Source organism: Oryx dammah, unplaced genomic scaffold (genome assembly GCF_014754425.2).
Source record: "Oryx dammah isolate SB20612 unplaced genomic scaffold, SCBI_Odam_1.1 HiC_scaffold_17, whole genome shotgun sequence".
In the NCBI taxonomy this organism is placed as follows: Eukaryota; Metazoa; Chordata; class Mammalia; order Artiodactyla; family Bovidae; genus Oryx; species Oryx dammah.
The window spans coordinates 5,037,433-5,048,931 of NW_024070201.1; the positions used below are offsets into that span (position 1 = coordinate 5,037,433).

General features: G+C 40.6%; 1 protein-coding gene across 2 annotated transcripts in view; it reads right to left on the reverse strand.

The window, feature by feature from the left end:
- DYNC2H1 (dynein cytoplasmic 2 heavy chain 1) overlaps window positions 1-9,377 on the reverse strand; it is a 388,421-nt gene extending 379,044 nt beyond the window's left edge. For both annotated transcript variants that reach the window (XM_040257838.1, XM_040257837.1), the window contains exons 1-3: window positions 8,980-9,377; window positions 4,062-4,232; window positions 3,507-3,642 (exon numbers count right to left, since the gene is read on the reverse strand). In XM_040257838.1, coding sequence (XP_040113772.1) covers window positions 3,507-3,642; window positions 4,062-4,232; window positions 8,980-9,357 — 685 coding nt within the window. In that variant the 5' untranslated portion in view covers window positions 9,358-9,377. The remainder of the gene's footprint in view (window positions 1-3,506; window positions 3,643-4,061; window positions 4,233-8,979) is intronic.
- Between the last annotated feature and the right edge of the window lie 2,122 nt (window positions 9,378-11,499).

Below are 11,499 nucleotides of genomic sequence, written 5' to 3' on the forward strand. Positions count from 1 at the left end.
ATCTCCTCTAATATCAGAAACAAGACAAAGATGGCCACTCTCACCCACTTTTATTCAACATAGTATTGGAAGTCCTAGCCACAGCAATCAGACAAGAAAAAGAAATAAAAGGAATATAAATTGGAAAGAAAGAAGCTCAAATGTCACTGTTTACACATGATTCACAGGAAATCCTCACAATGCCACAAAAGAAAAAAAAAAGTAGATCTCATCAATGAATCTGGTAAAACTGCAAGATACTGGCAACACCATGGACTGTAGCCTGCCAGGCTCCTCCATGGAATTCTCCAGGCAGGAATACTGGAGTCAGTAGCCATTCTCTTCTCCAAGGGATCTTCCTGACCCAGAGATCAAACCCAGGTCTCCTACATTGCAGGCAGATTCTTTATAGTCTGAGCCACTAGGGAAACCCAGTAAGGTGGGGAAGGGGGGTTAATATTCATAATAAACAAAAAATTCATATAATTCTATATCAAAAAACAACATTGCTTTGTTATTAAAACTTTTTTAAATAGGCAGAGGATCTGAATAAACATTTTTCCAAAGAAAACAAACAGATGGCCAATAGGCACATGAAAAATGGAAGGGAAAGTAGAGCAGCCATTATGGAAAACAGCATGGAGATTGCTCAAAAAATTAAAACTAGAACTATCATATGATCCAGCAATTACACTTCTGGGCATTTATATGAAAAAAACAAAAACACTAATTAAAAAAGATTTATGTTCTCCTATGTTCACTGCAGCACTATTTACAATATCTAAGATACAGACGCAACCTACATGCCCATAAACAGATGAATAGAAAAAGATGATATAGTACATACATACAATGGAATATTACTTAGTCATAAAAGAGAACAAAATCTTGCCATTTGTAATAACATGTATATGCCTAGATGGCATTATGCTAAGTCAGGCAGTGAAAGACAAATACTAAATAATCTCACTTATATATGGAACCTAAGAAACAAAACAAATGAACAATAAAACAAAAGCAGAGTTATAAAGAGTTGGTGCCACCAGCTCATGGCCAGAGTGAGGCACAAGCTATAAGGCCACCATGTGCTTACCAGTGCCCACTCACCATGCCTGGCTTCAACTACAAGTTCCTGGAGAAACCTAAGCTTTGTAGCCGTCAGTTACAAAATAAATGAGTCACTGGTATCAAATGTACCCTGTAGGGAATATAGTTAAGAAATATGCAATATCTTTCCATGGTAACATAACTACACGCATCATAGTGAATTGAATGAAGGTGGTTAAAAGGTACAAATTTCAAAAGATAAACTAGTAGGGATGCAATGTTGTTGTTGTTGCTCAGTCACTCAGTCATGTCTGACTGTTTGCAAACCCATGGACTACAGTCCTCAGGATCCTCTGTCCATGAGGTTCTCCTGGCAAGAATACAGAAGTGAAGTCGCTCAGTCGTGTCCGACTCTTAGTGACCCTGTGGACTGTAGCCCACCAGGCTCCTGCGTCCATGGGATTCTCCAGGCAAGAATACTGGAGTGGGTTGCCATTTCCTTTCCCAGGGGATCTTCCCGACCCAGGGATCGAACCCAGGACTCCTGCATTACAGGCAGATGCTTTAACCTCTGAGCCACCAGGGAATCCCGACAAAATACAGAAATGGGTTACTATTTCATTCTCTAAGATATGTTCCCAGACCAGGAATAGAACCCATGTCTCCTGCACTGGCAGGTAGATTCTATACCAATGAGCCACCAAGGAAGCTATAACATGATAAATATTAAACAGCACTGATATGTTATACATGAAAGAGATAAGATAGCAAGTAAATCCTAAGAGTTCTCATCACAAGAAAGATTTTTTCCTATTCCTTTAATTTTGGATCCATATGAAGTGATGGATATTCATTAAACTTATGTGATAATCATTGTTTGATGTATTTTACATCAAATCATTATACTATACACCTTAAACTTTTACACTGCTGTATGTCAATCATATCTCAATAAAACGGAAAGAAAAAATAAATTAAAAGTTTTAAAACAGTTTTAATTAAATTAAAACAGTTTTCTTTCAAATTTGCATTTAAGTTTCCTAATGAAATGGACAATCTCTAGTTGCTTAATCACGAGCTGGAAATAAATTCACTAATCTTTCTGGTTGTATGAGATTCGAAAGGATTTAGAAAGGATTTATTTTACTATTCAAGCAAAGTATAAAACTACATCTAATATTTTAAACCAATGATTTCTGTATGTCATGAATTTCATCTTAATTGTTCTTAGGAAATAATTTATCTATGGCCACAAAATTATAATCAGCTACAGAAAAAAATACATTCTAAAATAACAGTCACTGCTTTATTATCTTTGCAAATATACAATTAGTATCAATCCTCATTACTCACAGATTCTGGATTTATGAAGTCACCTACTCATTAACATTTATATGTATCCGAAGTCACTACTCTCAGAGCACTCATGGTCATTTGCAGACACAGAGCTGTGAGAAATTTTAGTTGCCCAACACCTATGTTCCCAGCTAAGGTTGCTTGGACTGCAAGGAGATCCAACCAGTCCATTCTGAAGGAGATCAGCCCTGGGTGTTCTTTGTAAGGAATGATGCTAAAGCTAAAACTCCAGTACTTTGGCCACCTCATGTGAAGAGTTGACTCACTGGAAAGTGTCTGATGCTGGGAGGGATTGGGGGCAGGAGGAAAAGGGGACGACAGAGGATGAGATGGCTGGATGGCATCACTGACTCGATGGACGTGAGTCTGAGTGAACTCCGGGAGTTGGTGATGGACAGGGAGGCCAGGCGTGCTGCGATTCATGGGGTCACAGAGTCGGACACGACTGAGTGACTGAACTGAACTGAGAGTTGAACAAAGCAACACTGCTTTTCTTTTTTCTATCTCCTACTGTAAATAAATGTGTTTTTCATAGTCTATGTAGTGTCATAGTTTCACGTTTTGTGCTTTTTGTTGGTGATTTTGCTATTTAAATTGACCCCGAGCACAACAGTGCTGTCTCCTGTCCCTAGCACTAGAGCACTGTGATGCGCCTTAAAGAGAAGGCGCTTCTGTTAGATGAACTTCATACAGGCATGAGTTACAGTGCTGTTGCCCACGAGCTCAATGATAATCCATCAACAATATATATTAAATAATGTGTCTAAAAAACACACCTAAAATAAGTTGTATGTTGAGCAGCTGGTGAAAATGTTATGACCAGAGGCTCACAGGGTCCTAGGCACAATGTTTCAGTATTTGCTAATTCAGTGTTCACAGTGATCTAATAAAACAGAACTACTGGAAACAATGAGAATCGACCATATTATTTCCATAAACTGCACATCAAAAAAGATTACACGTCCCCCTTCTCCATATCCATACATAAATCTATACATTTAAAATCAGCTCAAGCTCAGAGACGATCCAAAGGTGCAAAGAAATATTTGAAAAAGTATATTAATTTACTATGGACTAATAAGGCAACGGTTTTGACTTTCTTTGATAAAATTATGGCTAAATACCTCGTGTGTCATCTTCCTTAAATTTCAGTTTTGATAAATTAGTATCTGATCTTCGTAGAACTACCCCCAAACCAGCTTCTAGTTCACTCAAAAGGTTCTGAAGTTTGGGATCAAAGTTTCTGCTCCATTCCTGATCCTAAATAAAATCAGACAAGAGCACACGATGATCAATATCTTGCCAAACAAGCTTCCTAAAACCTTGTCAAAAACTAAGTCCAAATATACCTGTTTCACTCAAAGCCTGGCACTACCTCCATCTCTTAAGAGAGGGATAAAAGTCCTTTCAACAGTTAAAACTTTATAAAGGTCATTTACTATCACAATTTAAGAATGGGTGTAGATTGCATTTTACATCTTTTTCCAATTTCTCTATTTGTCAACAAAGCTTACATTATTTTTTTTAATTAAAAAGAAAAAATATTTTAATTTATAAACTAAAATACTAATATTACCAATAAATAAAATAATAAATATTTGTATTTGTGTGTATGAAAGCATTTATCCAAAGACTTTGGCTAAAATCAACAATCATACAAGCTACTTTAATTTACTCACCTTTAGTAACATTGGTGCAAATACTTGCCGAACAGCTTGGTAAAGGGAATTAATAGGTGATTCTAACATAGATGAAACAAGAATATTATTATGTAGATTTTGATCAGTAATTACTTCAGGTCGCAGCTTGAAAAACACCAGCACTTTATCTCTTGTGTCAGCAAAATCAATCTAAAGTGATAAACAAATTATTTTTAATGTTATTTTTATAAAGTTAATATTTGAAAATATTATCCTAAAATGTTGTATCTATAATTTTACCCCTTGGTAAAAGTATACTTTAGAAATAATTATAGTATATTATAATCAGTCTGTCTTTGCTCTGTAAGAAAACCTGGGTTTGAAAATTGTATCCCCACTTATAGGTGATTGTATCATAAAGCTACTTTGGTAATTGATAAGTGATTATTAACAAAAGCACTACAAAAATAGTGTTGACATACACTGCTAACTACTCCACTCCAGCCAGATTCATTAATACTACAAATCAAAGCTGTGTGCCCCAGGTACATACTGGTGAGTAGTATAATTTTCCACCCTACTCCAGAAACTCTGTAACAGGGACGTGTATTACCCTCCTGCATGCATACTAAGTCACTTCAGTCATGTCCAACTCTTTGGGACCCTATGAACTGCAACCCCCCAGGCTCCTCTATTCATGCAATTCTCCAGGCAAGAATACTGGAGTGGGTTGCCATGCCCTCCTCCAGGGCATCTTCCTGACCCAGGGATCAAATCCACATCTCTCACGTCTCCTGCACTGGCAGGTGGGTTCTTTACCACTAATGCCACCTGGGAAGCCCAATTACCCTCTTACCCAAAACTAAGTTCTATATAAATAGACAACCTAAAAACAAACAAAAAAAACAGGTTGTCTATCTCCTACAATCATCTTTACCTGAACCAATGTTTTTTGCATAAAGTATTTGAGCATCAAACTCTATTACTAAATTGTCATAAACCTAGATTATTTAAAATTAAAACTGTCTGAGCTAAACTGGAATTCACTAACCCAACCATGCTTAAAATAGGCCAGTTCACAGCAACTAGTTCATTAGCTATAACTGCTCAAAAGAAGTTTTTGCATTATACACATATTCACAAAATTGTTCTCATTTCTTTTTCCAGGAAGAGAAGTCTATGCTGTAAAAAAAAAAAAATTTTCAAACAAGTTCACTGCTGTGCGTGAAGAAACACGCTAAAGATGAGTGAGCTTTTGTGCTACTTTTATCCTAATCATTGTATCTGTTTAGCCACTAGGAAGGACCTGTCATTTACTTGGCGCTACTGCTTTTCTCAAACTCTCATTTTCACCCATTAGAGTTCTATGCTAGTATGATCATTTTATTCCCATTACAAGCGAGAACTGCAGACTGCAGATAATTTGAAAAATTCATTCCTTAGTAATTAAATAGACCATACACTTGAACTTTTCTACTCCCACCTATGTGAAGAAAGAATATTCACAAAATACATATTTTAATATCATACTTTGAAAACAGTAACTATGTCACTGGCCAAGGTGCTGTGGGCCATCAGGACAATGAGCTTTGCCTTAACCAAAGTAAAAGGTAAGGTGGCTACAGCTGTTCATCCTTCCCTGAGTAAAGAATCAGCACTCCTAGCCTAATCTTCCAGTTTCCCTATCATCAGCAACTGCTGTTTACTCTTAACTTACTCTAATCTGATAATTACTAAGGTATACATTGCGCTTTCTAGGTGGTGCTAGTGTTAAAGAACCTGATTGCTAACACAGGAGACATAAGAGATGTGATCAATCCCTGGGTCAGGAAGATCCCCTGGAGAAGGAAAGGGCAACCCACTCCAGTATTCTTGCCTGGAGAATCACATGGACAGAGGAGCCTGGAGGCTACCGTCCATAGTGTCAATGGACATGACTGAAGCACTCAGCATGCAAGCAAGGTATAAGTTCTTTTCTGAGGTTGCAAAATGTCTCTATCACCTTCTGGGATCCATCAGGGATCAGCAGACTACAACCTTCTGCCTGTTTTGTACAGTTCACAAGCTCAAAATTATTTCTACATTTTTTAAAAAAATCAAAAGAATAATATTTCAAGATATGAAATTCATGCTTCAGTGTCCATAAATGAAGCTGAATGCAGTCACACTCAGTCATTCACATATTGTCTAGGTTGCTTTCTCACAGCAATGGCCAAGTTGTGACAGAGAACTTACAATCTGCCCAAGCCCAAAATATTTGTTATCTGACCCATTATAGAAAAAAAAAAAGCGTGCCAACTTCTACAGCATAAACCAGATCACGTCTCTCTTGCTTAAGACTACCAATAACTTGGTATTTCAACCTAAATGGTGTACAAGGTCTGAAATGCTCAGTCCATATTTTAAACCTCCACTCTTTGGTTATTCATTAAACTTCAGCAATGACTGTGTAATTTTTTTTTTCCCAGCCCCCTGAAACCAAGATGAGATCCAGCTCAAGTCATGTTAGAATCTTTGCAACCCCATGGACTATAGCCCTCCAGGCTCCTCTGTCCATGGAGATTCTCTGGGCAAGGATACTAGAGTGGGTTGCCATGCCCTCCTCCAGGGGATCTTCTCAACCCAGGGACTGAACCCAGGTCTCCAGCATTGGGGGCGGATTCTTTATCCTCTGAGCCACCAGAGAAGCCCCTCCCTAAATCTGCCTACAACTAATTCACCACTTAAATCTCATTTCAAAGGGCTCCAATCCAAACAGGCATTCCCTCCTTCCCTATTTTAACGCAGTTCCTCACCCCGCCCCAATCACTACTTGAACATTACTCTAGTTTTACTGGAAGCACTTATCAATACCTAAAAGTATGTTACATTACATATCTGTGTGGATGAAATGAAGTGAAGTGAAAGTCGCTCAGTCGTGTCTGACTCTTTGCAACCCCATGGACTTGTCCATGGAATTCTCCAGGCCAGAATACTGGAGTAGGTAGCCTTTCCCTTCTCCAGGGGATCTTCCCAACCCAGAGATGGAACTCAGGTCTCTCATATTGCAGGCAGATTCTTTACCAGCTGAGCCACAAGGGAAGCCCCATCTGTGTGGATGTGTTTAACCCATTTTTGTCCATTCGAATGTTACTCCTTGAAGATAAACTAACATATTCATGGCTTTATCCCTAGCACCCAGGACAATGCCAGACCATAGTGGGTGAATTAATATTTGTTAATTTGTTAAATCATGCTGACTCTCAGACATCTAAAGTACAACTTAAGATATAGAAAAACATTTTCATATATGACTAAGTATCTGTACTGTGATGTATGACTGTATGTAAAATACACTGTTGGGCTCTACTAGCTTAAGTATGTAAGTAAAAAAGTTATAGACTCAATTTTCATTACCCAACCCAAGATATATTTTTTACAAATCCAAACCCCTCATCCTGTTTTCCCATTACACTCTATCTAAACTTTCAGATCCTAAAGGAAATCAGTCCTGAATATTCATTGGAAGGACTGATGCTGAAGCTGAAACTGTAACACTTTGGCCACCTGATGCGAAGAACTGACTCACTGGAAAAGACCCTGATGCAGGGAAAGATTGAAGGCAGGAGGAGAAGCGGACGACAGAGGATGAGTTGGTTAGATGGCATCACCGACTGGATGGACATGAGTTTGAGCAGGCTCCAGGAGTTGGTGATACACAAGCAAGCCTAGCATGCTACAGTCCATGGGGTCACAAATGGTCGGACACCACTGAGTGAACTGAACTGAAACTTTCAGAGGCATTTACGGCAGTGTGCTTGATTTTTATCATTTGTTGAGTATATGTCATTCTAGATCATCCAGAGTGAGGCTCCAGAAGGCAGAAGCAGAGGGTCTTATTGTGAATTATATAATACTAACTTATCAGAGCAGGCCTCCTGGTGGCTCAGACAGTAAAGAATCTGCCTGCAATGCACAGGTTTGATCCCTGGGTTGGGAAGATCCCCTGGAGAAGGAAATGGCAGCCCCTTCCAGTATTCTTGCCAGGAGAATTCCATGCACAGAGAAGCCTGGCGGACTACAGTCGTCAACTACGATTATCCATGCTTTTTACATCTTTGTAAACTTACTAAACCAAGAAAGTGCCTTATATATAGTGAGTTCGAAATACAGTGATTGAATAGAACTGAGTCAAATCCAAGACTAAAGATTCATAACAGGGTGAATAATCCATTCATCCTGAAAAAAATGCATTCAATGTTTGCTGTGTATCAAATACTCTGCTAGACCTAGGGATATGGATGAATACCAGAGGAAGAGGTTTAAAAATATGACTATGATTTGTTAACTTTCATCCATTTACTGAGCCCCTTTAACATGTGAGGCAATTGTTTCTCTACATTACTCTGAGTGCGTATGTGTGTTTATCTGCTGGTTGCAGGTGCACCCATTTCTTAAACAATCCTGCCAGTAGAAGCAGCAATGAAATAAATATTAATATCAATACATCACATGTTATACAAGAAAAAAGAATTTAAACTATCTTATCATTTCCTAAAAGATTTTAATTCCTAACTATTCTTTCCCTCGAGTAAATTTAAACTCAAAATATAATATTAAAAAAAAAGATACACTAGAATTTGCCCCCAGAGAACCTCAAAAGGGAGAAAGAAAAAAAGTTTAAATAAATAAGATAAATTTAGTGTTTTTAGTTATAAAGTAAATGTAGTATTTAAAAAAAAAAGATAGAAAGACTGTAATTTTTCTCTGCCGGTGAACGGACTGGGAGCTTCCTTCGGCCAGGCGGGATGCAAGCTTGGAAACGAAGTGAAGCGAGAGGCCCGCGCAGCTCGTCCGGAAGGGATAGTCACGGGCCCTGGAGGAGGACCCAAGCCAGGAGGCCCCCAGGGACCCGGCATCCGTCCGGCTGAGCCCGGGACGGAAAGGCAGGCCGGGGGCGAGGTGCAGGAAGGCATACCACGTTGGAGAAGGCGATGCCGGTGTCGGATCGCTGCACTCTGAGGAGCATCTCGTTCCCGTCGTCCAAAAAGTTGTTGATTTCGGGGCCGTTGCCCAGAATCGCGTGGTCCCAGGATTCCGACACCAGCCCGAAGTAGTTCCGAGTAGTGGCGAAAATGAAGAGCTTCCGCACGTCCCCGGGCACGCCAGCCATGACTCCGGAGAGGAGGACCGGGGAGGGTGGGTAGCAAGAGCGAACGACGGAGAAAGCGGGCGGATGGACGCGAAGGGAGCCGCGGACAGCCCCAGCCGCTAGCTCGCCCGCGGCCTGCAGGGCTTCGCGGTTGCCAGGGGCAGTCGCTATGGCGACGGCGCACACGTCCGCGCGTGGCGGCATTACCGCCGCGGGCACGCGCACGCCAAGCTCACGGGCCGATCGACCACCTCGGCGCTCCTTAGCTGCTCGCCGCCGTCATCGATTGCAAGGAATTAGGGCAAGTGTGGGTCAGGTGGCGAAGTCCGCCTTTAGTGCTTTCTGCTAACTTCTTGCAATGGCAACCCACGCCAGTAATCTTGCCTGGAAAATCCCATGGACGGAAGAGCTTGGCAGGCTGCAGTCCATGGGGTCGCTAAGAGTCGGCCACGACTGAGCAATTTCACTTTCCCTTTTCACTTTCATGCATTGGAGAAGGAAATGGCGACCCACTCTAGTGTTCTTGCCTGGAGAATCCCAGGGACGGAGGAGCCTGGTGGGCTGCCGTCTATGGGGTCGCACAGAGTCGGACACGACTGAAGCGACGCAGCAGCAGCTGACTTCTTACGACGCATTACAAGGAGACATGGAACTAGTCTTCAAGTGCAACAGGATGGCGTGGATTTAGGAAGGCTAAAGGAGTTCTAGGGCTCCCTTTTCCCCTGCACTCGTTAGCAAACCATTCTGTCAGCATCAAGTTCCACATCTGTAAACTGGGGAAATATTATCTAGGTTGTAGTGAGGATTTTAAGAGAATATTATCTAAACATCGCTTTTTGCCAAATTCAGACTTAAATTGAAGAAAGTAGGGAAAACCAGTAGACCATTCAGGTATGACCTAAATCAAATTCCTTATGATTATACAGTGGAAATGAGAAATAGATTTATGGAACTAAATCTGATAGATAGACTGCCTGATGAACTATGGACAGCGGTTCCTAACATTGTACAGGAGACAGGGATCAAGACCCTCCCCATGGAAAAGAAACACAAAAAAGCAAAATGGCTGTCTGAGGAGGCCTTACAAATAGCTGTGAAAAGAAGAGAAGTGAAAAGCAAAGGATAAAAGGAAAGATATAAGCAGCTGAATGCAGAGTGCCAAAGAATAGCAAGGAGAGATAAGAAAACATTCCTCAGCGATCAATGCAAAGAAATAGAGGAAAACAACAGAATGGGAAAAACTAGAGATCTCTTCAAGAAAATTAGAGATATCAAGGGAACATTTCATGCAAAGATGGGCTCCATAAAGGACAGAATGGTATGGACCTAACAGAATCAGAAGATATTAAGAAGAGGTGGCAAGAATACACGAAGAACTGTACAAAAAAGATCTTCACGACACAGATAATCATGATGGTGTGATCACTCACCTAGAGCCAGACATCCTGGACTGTGAAGTCAAGTGGGCCTTAGAAAGCATCACTACGAACAAAGCTAGTAGAGATGATGGAATTCCAGGGGAGCTATTTCAAATCCTGGAAGATGATGCTGTGAAAGTGCTGCACTCAATATGCCGGCAAAATTGGGAAACTCAGCAGTGGCCACAGGACTGGAAAAGGTCAGTTTTCATTCCAATCCCAAAGAAAGGCAATGCCAAAGAATGCTCAAACTACCTCACAATTCCACTCATCTCACACCCTAGTACAGTAATGCTCAAAATTCTCCAAGCCAGGCTTCAGCAGTACATGAACTGTGAACTTCAAGATGTTCAAGCTGGTTTTAGAAAAAGCAGAGGAACCAGAGGTCAAATTGCCAACATCCGCTGGATCATGGGAAAAGCAAGAGAGTTCCAGAAAAACATCTATTTCTGCTTTATTGACTATGCCAAAGCCTTTGACTGTGTGGATCACAAGAAACTGTGGGAAATTCTGAAAGAGATGGGAATACCAGACCACCTGACCTGCCTCTTGAGAAACCTATATGCAGGTCAGGAAGGAACAGTTAGAACTGGACATGGAACAATGGACTGGTTCCAAATAGGAAAAGGAGTAGGTCACGCTGTATATTGTCCCCCTGCTTATTGAACTTCTATGCAGAGTACATCATGAGAAACGCTGGACTGGAAGAAGCACAAGCTGGAATCAAGATTGCTGGGAGAAATATCAATAACCTCAGATATGCAGATGACACCAGCCTTATGGCAGAAAGTGAAGAAGAACTAAAAAGTCTCTTGATGAAAGTGAAAGAGGAGAGTGAAAAAGTTGGCTTAAAGCTCAGCGTTCAGAAAATGAAGATCATGGCATCCGGTCCCATCACTTCATGGCAAATAGATGGGGAAACAGTGGA